The following is an 18,223-nucleotide window of genomic DNA, read 5'->3' as shown; positions in this document are numbered from 1 at the left end:
TTAGTATTACGATTTTTTTTCAGTAAATACAATAAAATTAAAAAATGATCAAAGTCATCAACATTTTTTTCTACCAAAAAAAAGAAAATGCAACCGATGCATTTATTTTTTGGTCTAACCTCAACGTAAGCAGCTTCCGTTTCCGCCATCTTCCTTTCCGTTGTCGATCCCTCACGTAGCCGTGATGAAGTGAGTTTTGCTAATACAATCACACACCATCTCGATATTAAAAAGAAGATATAACATCATCATGTCGTTCACTGTACTAAATAAATTCATTTGTTTAACTGAAACCCTTCATTTGTCATTTTCAGGGTCGAGTTGTGCAGTTTCAGCGGGTACAAAATATACCCCGGCCATGGCCGGCGGTACGCCAGGATAGACGGGAAGGTAACCTTAAGCATCATCTTCTTAGTCATTATTAGTTGTTTTATCTCTATTAGTGGTCGTGGTGTGACTGGAGATTAACCAAAGCATTTTGGGTGCACGTTTGATTTACTAATAACGTTATATGTGATGGATGAAGAGATGTTAAACGCAATTTGGCCTAACAGCTATTCGCGAAATGCTATGTATGCTACATACCGTATGTAGTCAACCTAAGCTAGCGTAGTTTGTATACACTTGAGTTTTGCCATTAAACTATTCTAATGAATTTTCACTAATAGGTGTTCCAGTTCTTGAACGCCAAATGCGAGTCTGCATTTTTGGCAAAGAGGAATCCCCGACAGATCAACTGGACAGTGCTGTACAGACGCAAGCACAAGAAGGGACTATCTGTAAGTAAAAAGTCATACTACGGTTTGATTTTCTCCCTGCAAATTACACCTATGTTACTGCTTGCACATTAACTTAATCAACGCCAGACGGTTCTCTTAAATTAATGGAGCATATGCCAGCCAATTCTTGCCATTTCGACTCGTTTTTGAAGGTTTAAGTATAATTTCGTTTTTTAGCTATATAGGCATATGATAACACTCATCCTATAGCAGAAAAAGTATGATTTTAGCTTTTGTCGTTTTCTAGACAGCAGTTGAACATTACCAACAATACTGAAAATGAAATTGTCCTTGAACATTTCTTAGAATAAACGTCTTTTTTGTAAAGGTGCATTTTTTTAAAAGAAGTGTTTATTTTATTTCTTTTCATTTGTGATGCCTTCAATATCTAAACGGTGCTTTCCATCAACACAATGGCACCTTGTTTGCAAAACAAGTTACTACCAGAGCATGGACCTTAAACATGATCTCTGTAAGAGGACCAGATGTTTTTTTTTGCAAATAGATCACTATTTTGATCACCATGGCGATCACTCAGGTAACTGTGTTCCCCACGGGCATGCATGAAAAGCCATCCAGTTGATGACGTTGGTACTTTGTCCACACTTTAATTTAAGGAAATAAGCTCTGCTTAATACTTTACTATTATTTGTCCATATCTCACGACTTTCACCACACTGCTTCACTATGCCGACTTGCTAATGCCGCCTACACACTCTCATTTTCTGGATACATGAACCGGCACTAGGAAGTTGGGCTTCCGCAATGAGTGGACAAAATTCGTCCAAAGACACTCCTGTGATTTATCATTCTATAATCATACCCTCATACTTAGCGGTGAGCATTCCCAAGCACTTAAGTTATTTGTAAGGTTTAGCAAGTAAAACATATTTTTATAAAATGGCATTGAACGAATTAAACTGTCAGTCTGGCTTTGGAGGTACGGTGTGCATGGTACCCCTCCGTGTCATGTGCTGTTGCTGGTCTGTGTTTTACAGTCTGTGCATCAGAACTCACACCACATCCTGGAGCCATATAACACAAGGAGATCATAGTACCGTCCATTGTTATCATTCGTGATGTAATACCAATGGTCGGCCTCCAAACTCTCCAACATGCTTTTGTAGTTGAAATTGTTTGAATGTTTGGCCTGATTCAGAGGTTTCAAGATCTACTCCTTGACCCACTTTGGATTTATTACGTAATCATTTTATTGAATGGGTGGGGAAGTTATTCTATTTTTTTGGGGAGATTAGTCTTTGAATGTTTTCCCCAACATTATTGGGCTTGCAGACAGTCTGTTTACTAGCAAGTATGAGATTTTACTTTTTCTCAACAGGAAGAGGTGAGCAAGAAGCGTACTCGCCGGGCCGTCAAATTCACGAGGGCCATCACTGGTGCCTCCCTTGCTGAGATCATGGCCAAAAGGAATCAGAAACCTGAGGTCCGCAAGGCCCAGAGAGAGCAAGCCATCAGGTGAGCGCACAGTTAATATGGTTATTGAATGCTTAAAAGTATAGTTAAAATTCTGCAAAAATGACATCAGTTCATATAAAACAAGTATATAAAAAGTGAAAATGAGTAATAGTTGTTGAACATATGCCTTTTTCTTCCTCAATGTGCTTGGTAACATTAGGGTTTTGGGAAGCATAAAACTGAGAAAAGCAGTTTCCTCAGCTTTTTTTATAACTTGATATTTCAGACACAAATGAGTTACAAGAAAATGTCATGTAGTGATAAAACTCCAGGCCTTCTACTAACAAATTAATGATGCTGTAACACCCCCCTCCTTGGGTTGTTGGAACCTCCTCATTCTTGATCATGTCCCAATTTTGTATTTGATGAGTTGCTAATGGAAGAGCCAAAATGACAGCAAACATTTTGCTCGGCTGTGGCAAAACGAAGTGGTGGAAAACAAATGTAGTGTGTGCGTATATTTGAATCAAGAGAAAGAATAACAAACTAATGAATACGTCTACAAATACAAGTAATTTTATCAGTGTTAATCATTCAATATTATACATGATTAATCATAAACAGGGATCAGAATTATCCGCGGATTTCCGCTGTTTTTGAACCCCAAAGGCATTCCGACTTTTTCACTTTTTCTCTTGCGTAGCAAACAAATTCAAAATCCGACTGTCTCACTCTTTCCTTTATTGCTCTGGCGCACCCTGGCGGCCGTTAGAAAAATTGGGTGGCGCTCCGCCCTGCTTTATTCCTGGACCCTGGCTATTTCAGCTGAAAATGAAAATCTCCATTCTGATCCCTGCATAAAGTGCATTCATATCATTGGGACATATTGGAGTGGCAATAGGCGTCAATATTGTGGTTATTTTCTAAATTATGATGCCAGAAGTTTTAGTTTTTTCCCTTTTAAGTTCAATACGGAATACAAAAATATGAAGATCAAAAAATGTTTCACTATCAATAGAAATTGTAACATCCCCCTCCCTTTCCACATACAGGGCTGCCAAGGAGGCTAAGAAGGCAAAGCAGGCAGCCAAGAAGCCCGCCGCCCCCGCCACTAAAGTGAGAGCTCCTGATATCCATGGATGTTGTAGAGTAGGGGTGTCAAACTCATTCTCAGCTTGGGGGGCACGTGATAGGAAAATAACTCATGGTTGTCGGACTTTTAGATTGACGAGAACAATTGAAAGATAAAGAGAGGGAATGGACAACAAGAGCAAAATACAGAATAATACACAGAGGTGACCACAATAAAGAGAAAATATAAGAAACGATTAAGAAAAAGAGCCAGGAAGAATGTGTTAGAAAAAAAATACAGCTACAGTTGCTTTGTGAGAAGCGCCTGGCTTTAGCGTCCTCGGGTGGACATATTTACAAATACAGCTCGTTTTTCTCTCGTGCGTCACGGGGTTTTTTAGGGGGGCCGGATCGAGCATGTTTGACACCCCTTTTGTAGAAGCTTTATACATTACTAGTATTGAGAAAAAATATTTAGAAGGTCCTATTGTTGTAAAGGCTGGCCGCGAAGATTTTGGATAGCATAATTCACGACATGCTTTTTGTACTTTGTCATGTCCTCTAGGCTCCTGGCAAGACTGCACCAAAGCCCAAGATCGCCAAACCCATGAAGGTGAACGCGCCCCGTGTCGGTGGAAAACGCTAAGCCTTGGATCCTCCTTCTTGGTTGTGAATAAAATTTTGTGGGTACCCCATCAGCTGTGTGTTTATTTCAATGCGACCCTAAATCCAGTTTTATATTGGCGTTTTGCATTGCAGTTTTAAACTTGTACATGTTTCACACCTCCTGGAACATCTGGATATTGGCATTTTGAAGGTTGCACAGTTTACCTTTTACAGTATAAAGTGTTGGTGAATGGCTAAAACAAACATCTCATCTCATTAGCCGTACCGCTTATCCTCATTAGGGTCGCGGGGGGGCTGGAGCCCATCCCAGCCATCTTCGGGCAGTGGGCAGGGGACACCCTGAACTGGTTGCCAGCCAATCGCAGGGCACACGGGGACAGACAACTCATTCACACCTAGGGACAATTTGGACCGGCCAATTCACCTGAAAGGCATGTTTTTGGAATGTGGGAGGAAACCCACGCAAGCACGGGGAGAACATACAAACTCCGCACAGAAAGTCTGGAGCTGGATTTGAACCCACGACAGGTTCCCATGACATGAACTGTGCCGCACAAGCGCTGACCACTGCGCCGCCGTGCTGCCCTAAAACAAACATCTCATTATATATTTTTATAGTGAGATGAAATTATGTATATGTATAATGGAGTTTAAAACATGTCACTTGATTGACATACAAGGCAGCCAGTCTTACCTCATCTGACACGTTGCAGTTAGAGCAGACTGCTCTGGAATTGCCCACTTAACCGATTTTTTTCCTTCTAAGGCATAAACATATCTTTGAAGAAATTCTTCGTTTTGAATTTAAAAGGAGACCTGCGTGAATTGGCTGGATCCCGAAATTATTTTTTGAGGAGTAGGTTTGTGTTTATTAAACCCATGAATTTTTCACACGCAAGATTGTCAAAAGGGCCAGATGTGTTTCGGGATCATCTTAGTCTGATCAGGCGCAAACTACCTGTTGTAAAGAGATTAAATCCCCGTAACTGAGCCGAGCAAAACTTCACCTGATTTAATGCAAGTAATTTGAGGCTTAATTCAGTCGATAGAATTTATCAATGTGTTGTGCTTTAGTGTACCGGAACATTCCTCACCTTTATTGAACCACGATCTCATCATGCCTGAGCTAGCAACGTGGGCGTGTGCTTTCTATTTGTCAGGACATTTCGCCATCTAGCTGTCTTATACAATAACAGCAGGAACATCAAATAAATCGGACGCCCACATTGTTTACAAATTTAAGATCTATTTCAGTTTTTTAAAATATTTTTTTGAAAATAAAGTTTTACTTCAAACACTAGCTCCAAATGTTTAAAGATATTGTAAAATGTATGATGGAGTTTATCAGTATGCTGCAAATATGAAAACAATAGTAATTCAATACCAATATGTTGGAGTTTAAATGATTAGCAGAAATGGTGTATTTGCACAATTTCTTTGCACAATGATTTTCAATTTTTGAATGACAGCAGTAGAATTTCTTGCTTTTTTGTGGTAGATGGATTATTTTTGACTTATTTTGTAAGTGTGAGGACCCCTGATTTCCATGGAAGATTGTCAGATACCCCCCCAACAAAAAAAAAAAACCTGCAGTACTTTTCAAACACGTTTTATTGGCCATTCGTAACAGGCATTACATTTCCACAGTGCCTCAAAGTGCCTCTTGCTCCAATCAGATAAAATGAAAGATCAGGGTCAAAAAGATTTGATTTTTTAATTTACACAAACACCTAGAGATTTAAAGCAAAAAATGATTTTAAAATAGTTGAATACCAGTGAAAGATAATGACTTGTATAGCACAATAGATAATCACACGATTACAAGAAAAAATTAATGCGGTAAATATGTTCTCTCATTTAAACCGCATGAAACTAAACACAATTACCGTATTATAAATAAGGAGGCATTTGATACTTTCAACAGCTTTTGGACACGTTCTTCCAAACATGTTTTGGGAAATTATTGCACGAGGTAATGATCGCTACAGCTTGAACATGACACACAAACTAAATGTACAGTGTAAAAACTTCTTAATCAAGTAATAACTTGTGCGTAGTTGACCATTTTCAGGCGTGTAACTTAATTTTCTTTAGAATTAAATATAAATACCCTGAAGAAATATAGGACTTTTAGAAAGTAGATTTCCAGCAGGGGTAAAGACTCTAAATATGGTCGGAAAATGTTGCTGGCATTGATGTTAGGTGGAAACGGCCACGAGATGGGACGTGCTGTGTGCGTTACTTGGTGGCCTGGCCTGAAGTTGCCTCCTTTTCATTTGTTGATGGTCAGGATTCTGGTGCTCCCAGGGCCTTCTGACTCTGTTTGTGTCTGTTTAAGGACAAGAGCCCCAAAATAAATGTACATACAAATGTGTAAAGTAAACCCTTGCTGCATCATGAATTAAAATATAATGAAAGAAAAACTTAAAATCAGTAAGTTTGTTTATGCGTGCGTACATATTTGGTTGTGTGTCACCTTAGGTCAGGGGTCAGCAACCTTTTTGGTGTGGAGTGCCACTTTCAAATGTTCTCGTACAGCAGTGTGCCACACCAAGACTAATGACTCGCACAGCATTTTCTAATATCCAACAGAGCTGTCATTTTACACCAGTCCAAATATACAACATGGATATACATTTTAATCGTAGAACTCTTTGTTTTTCAAAGATTTTTGAACCAAGATACAATTTTATTTATAAAAAAGTTCTGAGGCACACCGGCCGTCAAATTTTTTTGAAAATGAAGTTATGCCAAATATTTCACTGTACTAACTCATAAGCAGATAATTAGTACAGTGGAACCTCGGAACCTAAATGACTTGTAAACGACTTGATTTTTTTATTTTTACACGTTCATGTTAGCGTAATCTTCCGTACGATTAGCTTGGGTTAGCTTCATGTTTACGTTCATGGTAAACATTCAGGGTGTTGGAACGGATTAAAATGATCTTACATTACTTTTAATGGGAAAAACGATTTCGATGATCGAACAAATCGGTTTTCGAACAGGGTTCTGGAACGGATTATGGTCGAGAACAGAGGTTCCACTGTATATAAAAAGAAAATAATACATAAAATAAAAAAGAATGATGTGCTTTGTTTTTATTTTTTACAGTGCAATCTTAAACCGCTTTGTTAAACAAATTAAGTTATTAAATGTACTGTGCAGATAATTAGTACATAAAAAGTATATGAAAATCCACTGCCACCTACTGATATGGATGAGTATTACAGTTCCTCGTCTAAAGATAAAATACTGAATAATGGCCTGATTTTTTGGAAAGATAAAATTGGGCAAATTTCAGCGGCACACTTGACGAGGTCTCACAGCACACTGGTATAACTGATCAATTTATCTTCCACTATCCTTGTTCATCAATAAACTCAAAAATAAATGCGAGCAACATGTGGAAAGTCCTGTAGACATCCATGACTTCAACTTTTGACCACAAGAATCAACCATTTTTCATTAGCAATGAACTACAACCAAAAATTAGTGCTATGGACAGCTAGCATACCATTCATCAATAACATCTTGTTGCAGAAAATATCAAAACTTGAAATATCAGCAGCAAAGCAGAAGGCACGCGCGCGCAGACACGCTTCTTAAAAATATTTGCCATCAGTAAAGGTTTTCTGTGCTTTGCTATGCAGAGAGCAATGTGATGACTTGCTTCAGTGGTGGTGTTTTTAGCGGTGACACAGGTTTTTAGGGTCTGTGTTTGTTTGCCGTACCTGGACACAGCGCGTTTTAATGTCTCCGCCATGTTGGAGTCATTGTTGAATTCATGGTCATGTTTCGTCTCGTAACGACGTTTAACACTTGCTGTGCGAGGTACAACGCTCTCGAGGCATAATGCACAAAACAGCACGGTCATTTTTGGCACAAAGCCTCATTCGTCTGTCCACGCTGGCTGGAAAGAACGAGTTGTTTTCGCTCAAAGAGCCGTCATGATTCGTTCATTTATCGCGCGCGTGTTTCGTTGGCTGCGTTAAAACACGGAGCTCTCCTCTGCGAGGCGCCACGCAGACACGCACTCATACACGAAATAAAAAAGGAGGGGCGCCCCCGTAAACACGGAGCGCAACTGAAAATGTCTAAATTTCAGGTAAAATGCGCTTTTAAAAAAACATTATTATTTGTATTATTTTGCCCTCGCGTGCCACTGCTGGCACGCGTGTCTTAGGTTGGCAGCTCCTGCCTTAGGTGAATGGTAGGCAGTGTGTGGGGAGGAGGCGGGGCTTATACAGGAACAACAAACCGATTCAATCGATGATGCACCATGAGCACAGTAAAATTGTGTTGAATTCCGGTCTTTTTCATGCGTCCGATTATTTTTGGAATACAACAACAATTTTAGGTATCGGTCTGAAGAAATGATAAAAGAAAGAACCAGAGCTAATGATCACCTCCAAATCCTGTAGAGCTGGGAGGCTCCGGCACTGCCCAAAAAGAAGTTGACGGCAAACAGGTTCCAGTTCTTAGGGATGATGATCAGCGAATATCTGGACCAGATTAGACCTAGCCCAGGAGAGACCGGGTTAAGCACACATGAGTGTTTTGGTACAAAACCTCATCAGATAAGGTTTGTTGGAAAAAAAAGGGTTAGCAAAACAAAAACATGACAATGGTAGGATACCTTTAACCTATAAAGGCAGCCGTTTAAACATGGGTCCCAAATTCGATTTACTCGAAGTGGGGACTTAAAGCATCATAGATTCCACTCTTCTCAAATATACATTTCTACACACAATTCGATGTTAAGATAATAACTATTAAGGATAAGAAAATAAGTGATTCGGTATTAATGAAATAATAACAAGTATAAGAAACCAGATAGATTGCAGCAGCTTGCACACCTCAACGGAGCTTTTATCGTCGCCAGCGACTTTAATCGGGCATGTTTAAGGACTGTACTTCCCAAATCCATTCAATACGTGGACTGAGCAAGTAGGGAAAAAAACACTGGACAGTGTGTACAGTAAGATCAAACATCTAGTTGGATCCGCCCATATCTGTCTGTCCCTCACCACCTCATACACCCCCCTCCAAAGGAAAACAAAGCCTATACAACAAGGACAGTACAAACATCTTCTTTGTTCCTTTATCTCTTTGTTTTCCTTATATCCTCACTGTAAAATGTGGAACGTGTGTGCCACGTCCAATTTCGTTGTCACAATATATCCCATGTTGTAACAATGACAATAAAAGTATATTCTATTCTATTCTAGATTATCAGTAGAAGAATTTCATTAGTCAAAGTTCACTTGTATGTGGTCTGTCACTCACTTTCACTCTCTCCCTGTGTCTGCCTCTTTGTCACTTTCTGTCTCTCTTCTGTCTCACACTCCCTTCTCATCCTCTGCCCCTGTCTGTCTCCCCCCCTCTTTCCCTGTCTCCTTTTCACTGTCTTTCTATTCACCCCCACCTTTGTCTTTTTCGCTTTCTGTCTTTCTTTCTCCGTCTCTCTCACTCTCTTGCTGGCTTTCCCTCTTCCCCCTCTTACGCTTCTTGTCTTTTTCTCTCTGTGTCTTCTTTTTTCTCTCTTTCTCTACCTCTCTTACTATGTCTCTCACTCTCACATTTTCCAGCTTTCTCTTTTAACTTTTCTCTGTCTGTTTTTGTCCGTCTTTCTGTTCCTTTGTCTCGCTCTCTCTGTCCCCCTCTCTCTCTGTTACTGTCTTTTTTTTCTGTCTCTGTGTGTCTCAAACCTTCCATTTTTTGTCTCTGTGTCTCGCTTTCTGACGCGGTCTCTCCTTCTTTCTTTCCCCTTATCTCTCTTTAATGGTCTCTCTCAGTCTCTACGTCATTCTCTGTCTCTGAACCACTGCGTCTGACTTTCCTCTCCTTCTCTGTCCTGCTTTCTCTGTCTCTGTTTTCTGTCAGTCTTTCTCTTCCTTTGTCCCTCTCTCTCTCCTTCTGTCCCTCTTTCTCTCATTCTCTCACTCTCTCTTGCTGGCTTTTTCTTTCCCCCCCTCGTACGCTTTTTGTCTTTTTCTCTCTCAGTCTCCTTTTTTCTCTATTTCTCTACCTCTCTCACTCTTGTCTCTCTTACTTTCTCACCTTTTCCAGCTGTCTCTTTTTACCTTTCTCTGTCTGTTTTTGTCTGTCTTCATCTTCCTTTATCTCTCTCTTTCTCTGACACGGTCTATTTTCCTCTCTCTCTGTGTCTCAAACCTATTTTTTGTGTCTGTCTTGCTTTCTGTCGCTGTCTCTTTTTCTCCTTTATCTCCCTTTGTCTCTGTCTTTAATGGTGTCTCTCTGTCTCTACATCACTCTGTCTCTCCTTCTCGGTCTCTCTTTGTCAGTCTCTCTGTCATTCATCTTTGTTTTTCACTCTCACCGTCTTTGTTTCTCCGTTTTAGGATTTCTACAAGAGCAGACAAGTACACTAACTCTCTAATACTCCATTTCAAACACAAACAATGTTTTGTTTTGAAAACCCGCACGCACTGCAACTGTGGCTGCATTTGTGAGTGAATCGTTCCCAATTTCGAGCCCTGTCTAACTAATGAGCAGGGGGGTGACATTCATTTCAAACTTGTGTGGGTCACACCGATGTTAAACCATAATATTGAGGTGGGGGCATCAAGATATCAATACACAGACTGCAGATGGACCGCGGGTTCTAGACCTCTGCTTTAAAACACTCATTAACTTAAGCGCTTGATAGCAAAGTCTCAATGTATCTTACCTGTTGCCGTTAGCACTCCAGACTGAGAAGCGCTCAGCTTTTCCGCCGGCCGTGTCATGTCAGCCAAACCTGCCGCAACCAGACCCTGTAAAGGTTAAGCCACCAACTTCATTATTAAATTGATTCTTTTGTAAACACTTCTTGTTAATTACAACCAGGCTCGCTTTGTTTCAGTGGCCCTATTGTTTTAATTGTAACTAGGAGATCCACTGTCAAACCTCTGTAATCTCGTCAATAGCAATTTCAGTGAAATCAAATCAAATGAACAAACAAGTAGTCGCTTACCCATTTGAAGATCGGAGCCCAGAAAAAGACAGTTTTGGGACCTTGAAAGAAAAGAAAAAACATGAAAACTTAGTTTAAACAAGGTGTGGTCACACTATGGCCCAGGGTTGAGACACGGACCGTCGGGCGTTTAGATCCGGCCCACCAAAGGTAAATGGTAAAAAAAAGATGCTAACATGTGGGAAAGGTACTACAGTAATCCCCTGCTGTAACGCGGGTTGCTCTTTGAGGTTTCGCCACTTAGCGGATTTTCATCGTCCATTGTCTTCTGCATTCTGATTGGCTAAACAGCTGCCCCGCCCCTTTTCTGCTCACCTCCCTGTGTGTCAGTGAAGTACTACACGTACGTAAAAAAGCTTGACAAACCCACATTATGAATGTGCAAATCTTTTTCATTTACAGGTTTCTGTAAATGCCGTCATGTCAACAAAACGCTCTGAACCTACAAAGGCACCAAAAGGCAGAGGGAAATGCTTTCTGTCGCCATTAAAGTTGGACTTCTCTACCTGTTTTGGAGCGACATTTGGGTCTTTGGCGCACTCTAGGGGCTCCATGCGCTTTTTCAAAAATGTTTAATAATGGAAAAATATATGGTTTCTCGAATATAAAAACGGACACATTCTAAAGGTTTTCCAATGAATCTTAAAGGCTTTTAAAAAAAATTTACAGGTCCAGAAACAATTTTGTTGTTTTTGGTTCAATATGGCTAGGGTTGCCAGCTGGAAAGTAAATGCAGTTTTCCAAACGTCCGCATGATGGCGATGAAGTATCATGTAAAGTGGGTCGCGGCGTTAATACAGTTTTGACAGTGCAGAAAGTATTTGTAAAAAAATATAATAAAAACTTAAAGTACAGTGCTTTTAAGTTGTTAAACAAATAGTTGACCCTGTAAATTGGGTTTGTTCTGGGGTATTTAAAAAATAGTTTTCTACCTCATAGGTTTTGACTATCGCGGGACGTTTTTTGAATGCAAAACCGGAAAGAAAACGATAGATTACCATACGAATACAAATATGATGTTGTACCTTCGTGTGTCCGCATGAAACCTAGATTTGTCATTGCACTCATGTCCGTCCATTTCCCATGAAATGGTCCTTTTATAAACAAATATACAATGAAATATAACTTGTGCATGGACATGCAAACGAGAATTTTTTTTCCCTCATGCATTGCAGTGGTTAGCACATTCGCCTAACACGCAAAAGGTCCACGGTTTGAGACCGGGTGGAAACATTCATCGGCCTGGGGAGGGTTAGGCACCACCATGCTGTAGACACCACAGGAAATGGTGCTCCTACGAACTAAACATCCACCCACCCATTTCCGAAGTATTGGATTTAAGACTATGTATCAGCAAAAAATACATCTCTTCGGCATTTTTTACCCTCCTGGCTCGGCACCCATGAAATGTTTGCCCACTCCCGGTAAATACGTTTTTTTTAAATGTGAAACCTTAATCTGTTAGGGTACAACAATGCAGTAAATTATTTTCCCTGAGGGGAAAAGGAGTGAACCATAAGTGATCCTGTTGGTTAGGTTGAGTTTTCAACCGTTTTAGTTTTTCAAAAAAGTCAAAGTCAAATACTCCCTGATCTTTTCCAGTGTACAAAATGTTTAAAAACTGGTTTTCTATTCTACTAGTATATTCTTCCAGAGCTCTACACCTTTTTAATGGGCAAATCAAAGCGCTATTTAAGGTCTTTCAAAGCCAATTTTGAAATTTCTCAAGTACCATTTATAGAAAATTGGGTGTGAATCGTGTATTTTGCAGATTTACATATATATCTGCGATTTACATATGCAATTATTAGCCTTGTGTGTGCACTAATCAAATATATGATTTTCAGTGTTTAAGTACTTCAAGTAGATATTTGTTTTTGACATAAATCACTCCCCGTGGTGTTGATTAGAAATGACAGGAATATGTAACTTTGATTTTCACTTGCAGGAATAACTTACCATTACAATTTACTACTGAGAAACACTACCACCATTTTGTTGCATGGCCCAATGTAATAAATGTCCATAATTGCACTTATACAACATAGTGCCCAGGGGGCGATAACACTTCCTAGGACAATCCCATACGAACTAAGGAGAGCTGACGTTAATCACAAGGGAAGAAGAAATCCAACGGCAAAGCCAAACCACCAGAGAGCAGTGTCGGCCTGATTTTTTAGTAGACTTGTTGAGAAACATGGTAACAATTTCAAGCATTTACAAGCATTTCACCCCAAATCAAAGGACTTTTAAATCCTTGAACACACAACATTAAAATTAATGTATCTTTCATGATTTCAAGCACCCGTACAAATCCTGCTTCTTATATCAATTCAATTCTAAAAAATACTTAAAATGAACGTTTTTGTATGGATAAACATGTTTAGAAAAATTTAGTACAAGGAAAATTATCTGCAAGCGGTCTCAAAGGTACATTGTGTTATATTTCACCACTAGATAGCACTGTGCTGTCTAATACCAACGAACACCTGTGCCAAAGGCGCACGGCGTAGCAGCAAGATGCCAGCCAAGATGGCCGCGACTACTCGGTATGTAAGATACAAAGTTCTCGACCTCTGAATATTTACAAAAATTGGTAAGATTGTTCATTTTTGCTTATTATTCAAATCAATTGTTTTTTTTTTTTACTAAATGAAGGGTTTGTAGTACCAAGGGACTAAATATTACGGTGTGTAATAATTGACCACTAGATGTCACTGTATTGAACGCAACTGTAAACGAGTGCTACAAAGCTCAAGAGAGAAAACTACAGAAACCCAAAGTGACCAAACTGCACCATTTTCAACTTAATTTTTGGCGGAGCCTTTCTTAAGGTTTTTGGCAGTACCCTTTACCTCTTGGTGAACTGCATTCTATGTAACATGAATGCAATAAGAGTATTTTTGAAAATGCACGCTTACATGATATTTCACTGTTTTCTCATCATTCACATCAATGGCGTTGTTTATTTTATGACGGTTGTTTTTACCACTCGGAGGCGCTCAATGATCATGTCCCTTTAAAATGAGCAACGTTTTACATCAATTCTAAAATGATTGTTTACTAAACAATGGTAATGTCGACAAATCGTTTATTTTTTCTTGTAAAAGATGATCATTCTTTTTATACGTTCTGCGCCTATATAGCTACAAAACTAAATAAGGCCTTCAAATATAAACTTTTGGCTTTGAATGAGTTAAAAAGCTGAAAGAGGGATTTAATTGTTTTTTGCCGCTCCAGACAAAAATTTTTTTTTAAATTTGGTTCATGATGACTCTTTCAACATTTGGGGTTGCCGACCATTGCACTTGGTTTCAATAAAGGTGAATGAGTAATTTGTTTGGTTTACATTCAACTATTCCAGCCATGTCCAAAGTCCAGCCCAGGGACCAGTTACGGCCTGTGGTCATATTTTTACTGACCTGCCTCCTCTGCCATTAAATCAATAATATGTACACACCCAAAAAAAAACCCACAATTTTACCAGATGATGGCAGTAACCGTTTGGCCACCTTGCCCATGGCTTCTGTAAGAATTTTAGCCCACCCCATTTCTGTCTGTAAACAAAAAAAGGAACGTTGACTGAAGGCCGCTGCGTCCCGGAAAAGTGGAAATTGGAGTTTTTTTTCCACCGAAATCCGAAACAACTGCGTCTGCCTAATTTGCCAAGAGACTGTGGCTGTTTTCAAAGAATATAATATCAAGAGGCACTGCCAGATGTAACATGCTGACTTACGGAAAGCTAACTGGACATAAACGCTGTGAAAAGGTGAAGCAACTGGAAGCAGTTTTAAGCACAGCAGCACTTTTTCAAGAGACACTGCGAGTCAAATGAAAATGCAACAAAGGCGAGCTATGAGGTCCTGACGCTGATCGCCAAGCACTGCACACCTCTCGCAGAGTGTGAATCTATCAAAGACTGTTCAAAGAATGTCAGGGTTAATAGTCCGCCCAAACACATTTTTCAGTCCGAGCGACCCAGAATGGTTAATTTTCTTTTTCAGTTCACTTCAAGTGTTTGAGAACCACGCAACACTGTTCAGGAGTGTCGCTTCCCATTTGTGAATATCACATTACACGTTGTCAGCGGCACAGCAACCGAGTGGCTAGCGCGCCCGCAGCACAGTTCTGAAGTCATGGGTTCAAATCCAGCTACCAGCCTTTCCCTTGTGGAGTTTGGTTGTTCTCCCCCGTGCTTGCGTAGGTTTACTCCCACGTTTAAATAACGTACGTTTCTATGTACCTAGTGAATAATTGGCGACCAGTTCAGGCGGCCTACTGCCCGAAAATGGCTGGGATGGGCTCCAGCACCCCTGTGACCCCACTGAGGATAAGCGGTGCAGATTATGGATGGGTGGGCTTTACATACTGCAGTTAGCCGAAACACTATTAAGCCATGGCCAGTTTAAAAAAAAATACCTTTGTGCTTTCAGTCACGAGCTGTTTCATCATCAATAAGAGGAGCGGGGCTAGGGTTCAGTTAGAGCGGTGCTAGGAAATGGACTCAAACATGCGTTGTTCTCATTTTTGTTTTGCTTTATCCATCCATCCACCCATCATCTGCACCGCTTATCCTCAGTAGGGTCGCGGGGGTGCTGGAGCCCATCCCAGCTATCTTCGGGCAGTGGGCAGGGGACACCCTGGATTGGTTGCCAGTCAGTCGCAGGGCACACAGGGACAGACAATTCACTCGCTCATTCACACCTACAATTGGACCGGCCAATTCACCTGACATGCATGTTTTCAGGAATTTGGGAGGAAACCGGAGTGCCCGGAGGAAACCCACGCACACAGGGAGAACATACAAACTTCAGACACGAGGTTCGATCTCATGACCTCAGAACATGTGCTAACCACTGCACCGTCGTGCTGCCCGTTTTGCTTTACTTAACTAAAAATATCTCACGTTTTCATCATATCTAAGCATATCCTGTCCTTAAGGCAAATAAAGTTCTAAAAATACTACAATTTTGAGGGGTGCTTGGGTTGAATTTGGCGGTGCTTGAGCACCCCCCAAAACAGACTAGAAACGCCCATGACACCTGTGAACTATACTATTAGTAATCTGCATCACAGGCAGACCGGTCGATGCAGCTTCGGGGCCGGGCGCCCGGCCCGGAACCGGTAGGTCACAGGTTCAAGCCACGGCCGGGTCGTATCTAAAATTTGCAACATTGGTACCCATAAATCCCTGCTTGGCGCTCGGATTTTGGGGGGCTTGAATCACAAGCAGGATATCGTACCACTTTGGGCATTACACTCTCACGTTGTATGATCATACCAGTCAACCTGTACGTTTTTGCCGTACAAAGTACGTTTATTATGCATTTTAAGACGTGTACGACGTACAAGGAAATATGTACGGAAAAACGCAAATTTGTCAATGATGGCTACCATTCGGTATACACCGACTATGACGAAACGGCAAATCAATCAAGTCAAAGGAGTTCACCGCGGTAGCCTCTATCTCGGTATCGTTTTTCTCGTTGCAAACGAAGCGAGCGGTTTGATGCTAATGTGTGCATGCGTCTGCTGCCTGGGGATTTCCCATCATGCATCATTCCGTGGTAGTTGTGTAGTGAAAGGAAGTCCGTCTCTTTTTAGAGAACTTGCTTTTTCGGCTCATCTCATTAAGGAGACGGCTCTCAAACTGCTCACTTGCTTTGATGCATTATATTACGAATTATTGTGTAAAAGGAGAAAATGAAAAAAGACAGGTTTGTGGTTATCCCTTTAATCAGTATAGTACCAACAATAATTTAATGCAGAAAATTAATTAATAATATGAATAAGAAAATTCTACTTAATTACATTTGCATGTATTTTGTCCTTATACCGTGAACATCCAAGCTACTTAATATTTGAACTTTTTTATAATAAACCTCATTCATGCCGAGCAACTCAGTACCTCACAACAAAATGTTAATTAACAATATATAATTAACATGTTAAACTACATAGTCAAGTCACAAATTTATATAGCCCTTAATCTCAAAAATTTCTCAAAGGACTGCACAGGATTAACATTACACAATTGCCTGATCTTAAACCAACATGCGGGCAAGGAACAACTCAAAACCTCAGCGTGAGGAAAAAGAGAAACCTTGAGAAGGGACCTCACAAGTGGCAATCCCCCTTTTAGAACGACCAGGGTGAATTAGATTTATCATTACTGTACACAAACATAGTAAACACTAGGTAACTTGTTGAAAATTTGTCCGGAAAGTAAATAAACACGTTTGGAAAAAAAATATGGTGTAAGATTTTTTTGTATTTTGTAATGGGGGCATCGTTCATGTCATGCTCTTTCCGGACATCTTCAACATCTTACCTAATGTTTACTATTATGTGTACAGTAATGCTAACTATGATTCACCCTGGTCAATCCTGGAAGGGGGATTACCACATGTGAGGTCCTTTCTCAAGGTTTCTCTTTTTTCCTCACACTGAGGTTTTTGAGTTGTTCCTTGCCCGCATGCTGGTTTAAGATCAGGTAATTGTGTAATTTTGTAATTGTAATCCTGTGCAGTCCTTTGAGACATTTTTGTGATTAAGGGCTATATAAATAAATGTGACTTGACTTGTATTTTGTAAGGGAAAATACAACATTTTGTAAGGGCATGGAGCCGTGGAGGTTGACAGGTATGCCTCGGCCGAGTCGTATCTAAAACTTGCAACATTGGTACCCATACCTACCTGCTTGGCGCTCGGAATTTGGGGGGCTTGATCCAACAAATAGATAAAAAATCTGAATCACATGCAGGATTTCGTACCACTTTGGGCATGACAATCTCACGTTGTATGCAAACAATGAACACCCCCTCCTGCAATTCTATTGGTCGTTCTCATCTTCACGAAGACATGTCATGCCGAAGGACAAATCCACGCAAGTTTTAAATCATGGCGAGTTTGTCAAGTGGGACACATTTTACCTGCCGGGTGGTTGTAAAAAGGTCTCAGTTTGGAAGGCAGCATATGCTCGATGCGATCCAGAATCCTGTGATAGGACACCCTCAAAGCAGCCATGATGAGCGTAGTTTTGCGGATGACAATCCCTCCTAGCTGGAAACTAATCTGAACAGGACGGTAGCGTCAATTATTGTGCTCGTATCTCAAAAATGAAACGATATCGTATATATCTTTGTAACAAGTGTGCAAAACCGAGGTGTTTTTATAATTAAGCAGGTAAATGATGCTGCCTGGCAGCTCTACTAAGTCCTGTCGCTTTATTAGCGAAAGATGCTAAGCTAGCTGACATTTGCTTCGCTCTGAGGTGACTTTCCGTTTGTGCGTCAACCTTGGCCGCCGGGGCGGGGCTTTCACAGTTCACACAGCTCCTATTGGTCTGTCT

The 18,223-nt window shown here is 40.4% G+C and overlaps 2 protein-coding genes and 1 non-coding gene across 3 annotated transcripts; 2 read left to right on the top strand and 1 right to left on the bottom strand.

Annotated features, from left to right (window-relative positions):
- Positions 1-51: 51 nt before the first annotated feature.
- On the top strand, positions 52-3,961 carry rpl24 (ribosomal protein L24). Its single transcript, XM_088352871.1, has 6 exons — positions 52-189; positions 315-390; positions 669-779; positions 2,119-2,255; positions 3,248-3,311; positions 3,832-3,961. Exons 1-6 carry the CDS (start codon positions 185-187, stop codon positions 3,910-3,912), a joined length of 474 nt encoding a protein of 157 aa, XP_088208997.1. The 5' UTR covers positions 52-184; the 3' UTR covers positions 3,913-3,961.
- Positions 1,717-1,898, top strand: LOC148353077 (small nucleolar RNA SNORA23). The gene has a single exon (XR_015852792.1). It is a non-coding gene; the product is annotated as a small nucleolar RNA SNORA23 (small nucleolar RNA).
- Positions 3,962-5,486: 1,525 nt separating the features above from the next.
- On the bottom strand, positions 5,487-18,187 carry mpc2b (mitochondrial pyruvate carrier 2b). The gene is made up of 5 exons (XM_088353275.1): positions 17,805-18,187; positions 10,873-10,913; positions 10,588-10,672; positions 8,303-8,414; positions 5,487-6,222 (listed from the first exon to the last, which is right to left on the bottom strand). The coding sequence occupies exons 1-5, from the start codon at positions 17,896-17,898 to the stop codon at positions 6,180-6,182; spliced, it is 375 nt and encodes a 124-aa protein (XP_088209401.1). The 5' UTR covers positions 17,899-18,187; the 3' UTR covers positions 5,487-6,179.
- Between the last annotated feature and the right edge of the window lie 36 nt (positions 18,188-18,223).

Source organism: Urocampus carinirostris, chromosome 14, assembly GCF_059441175.1.
Source record: "Urocampus carinirostris isolate Australia breed hairy pipefish chromosome 14, RoL_Ucar_1.0, whole genome shotgun sequence".
Lineage (NCBI taxonomy): Eukaryota > Metazoa > Chordata > Actinopteri > Syngnathiformes > Syngnathidae > Urocampus > Urocampus carinirostris.
Note: the sequence above shows the minus strand (reverse complement) of the source record. Positions and strands in the feature narration are given on the sequence as shown.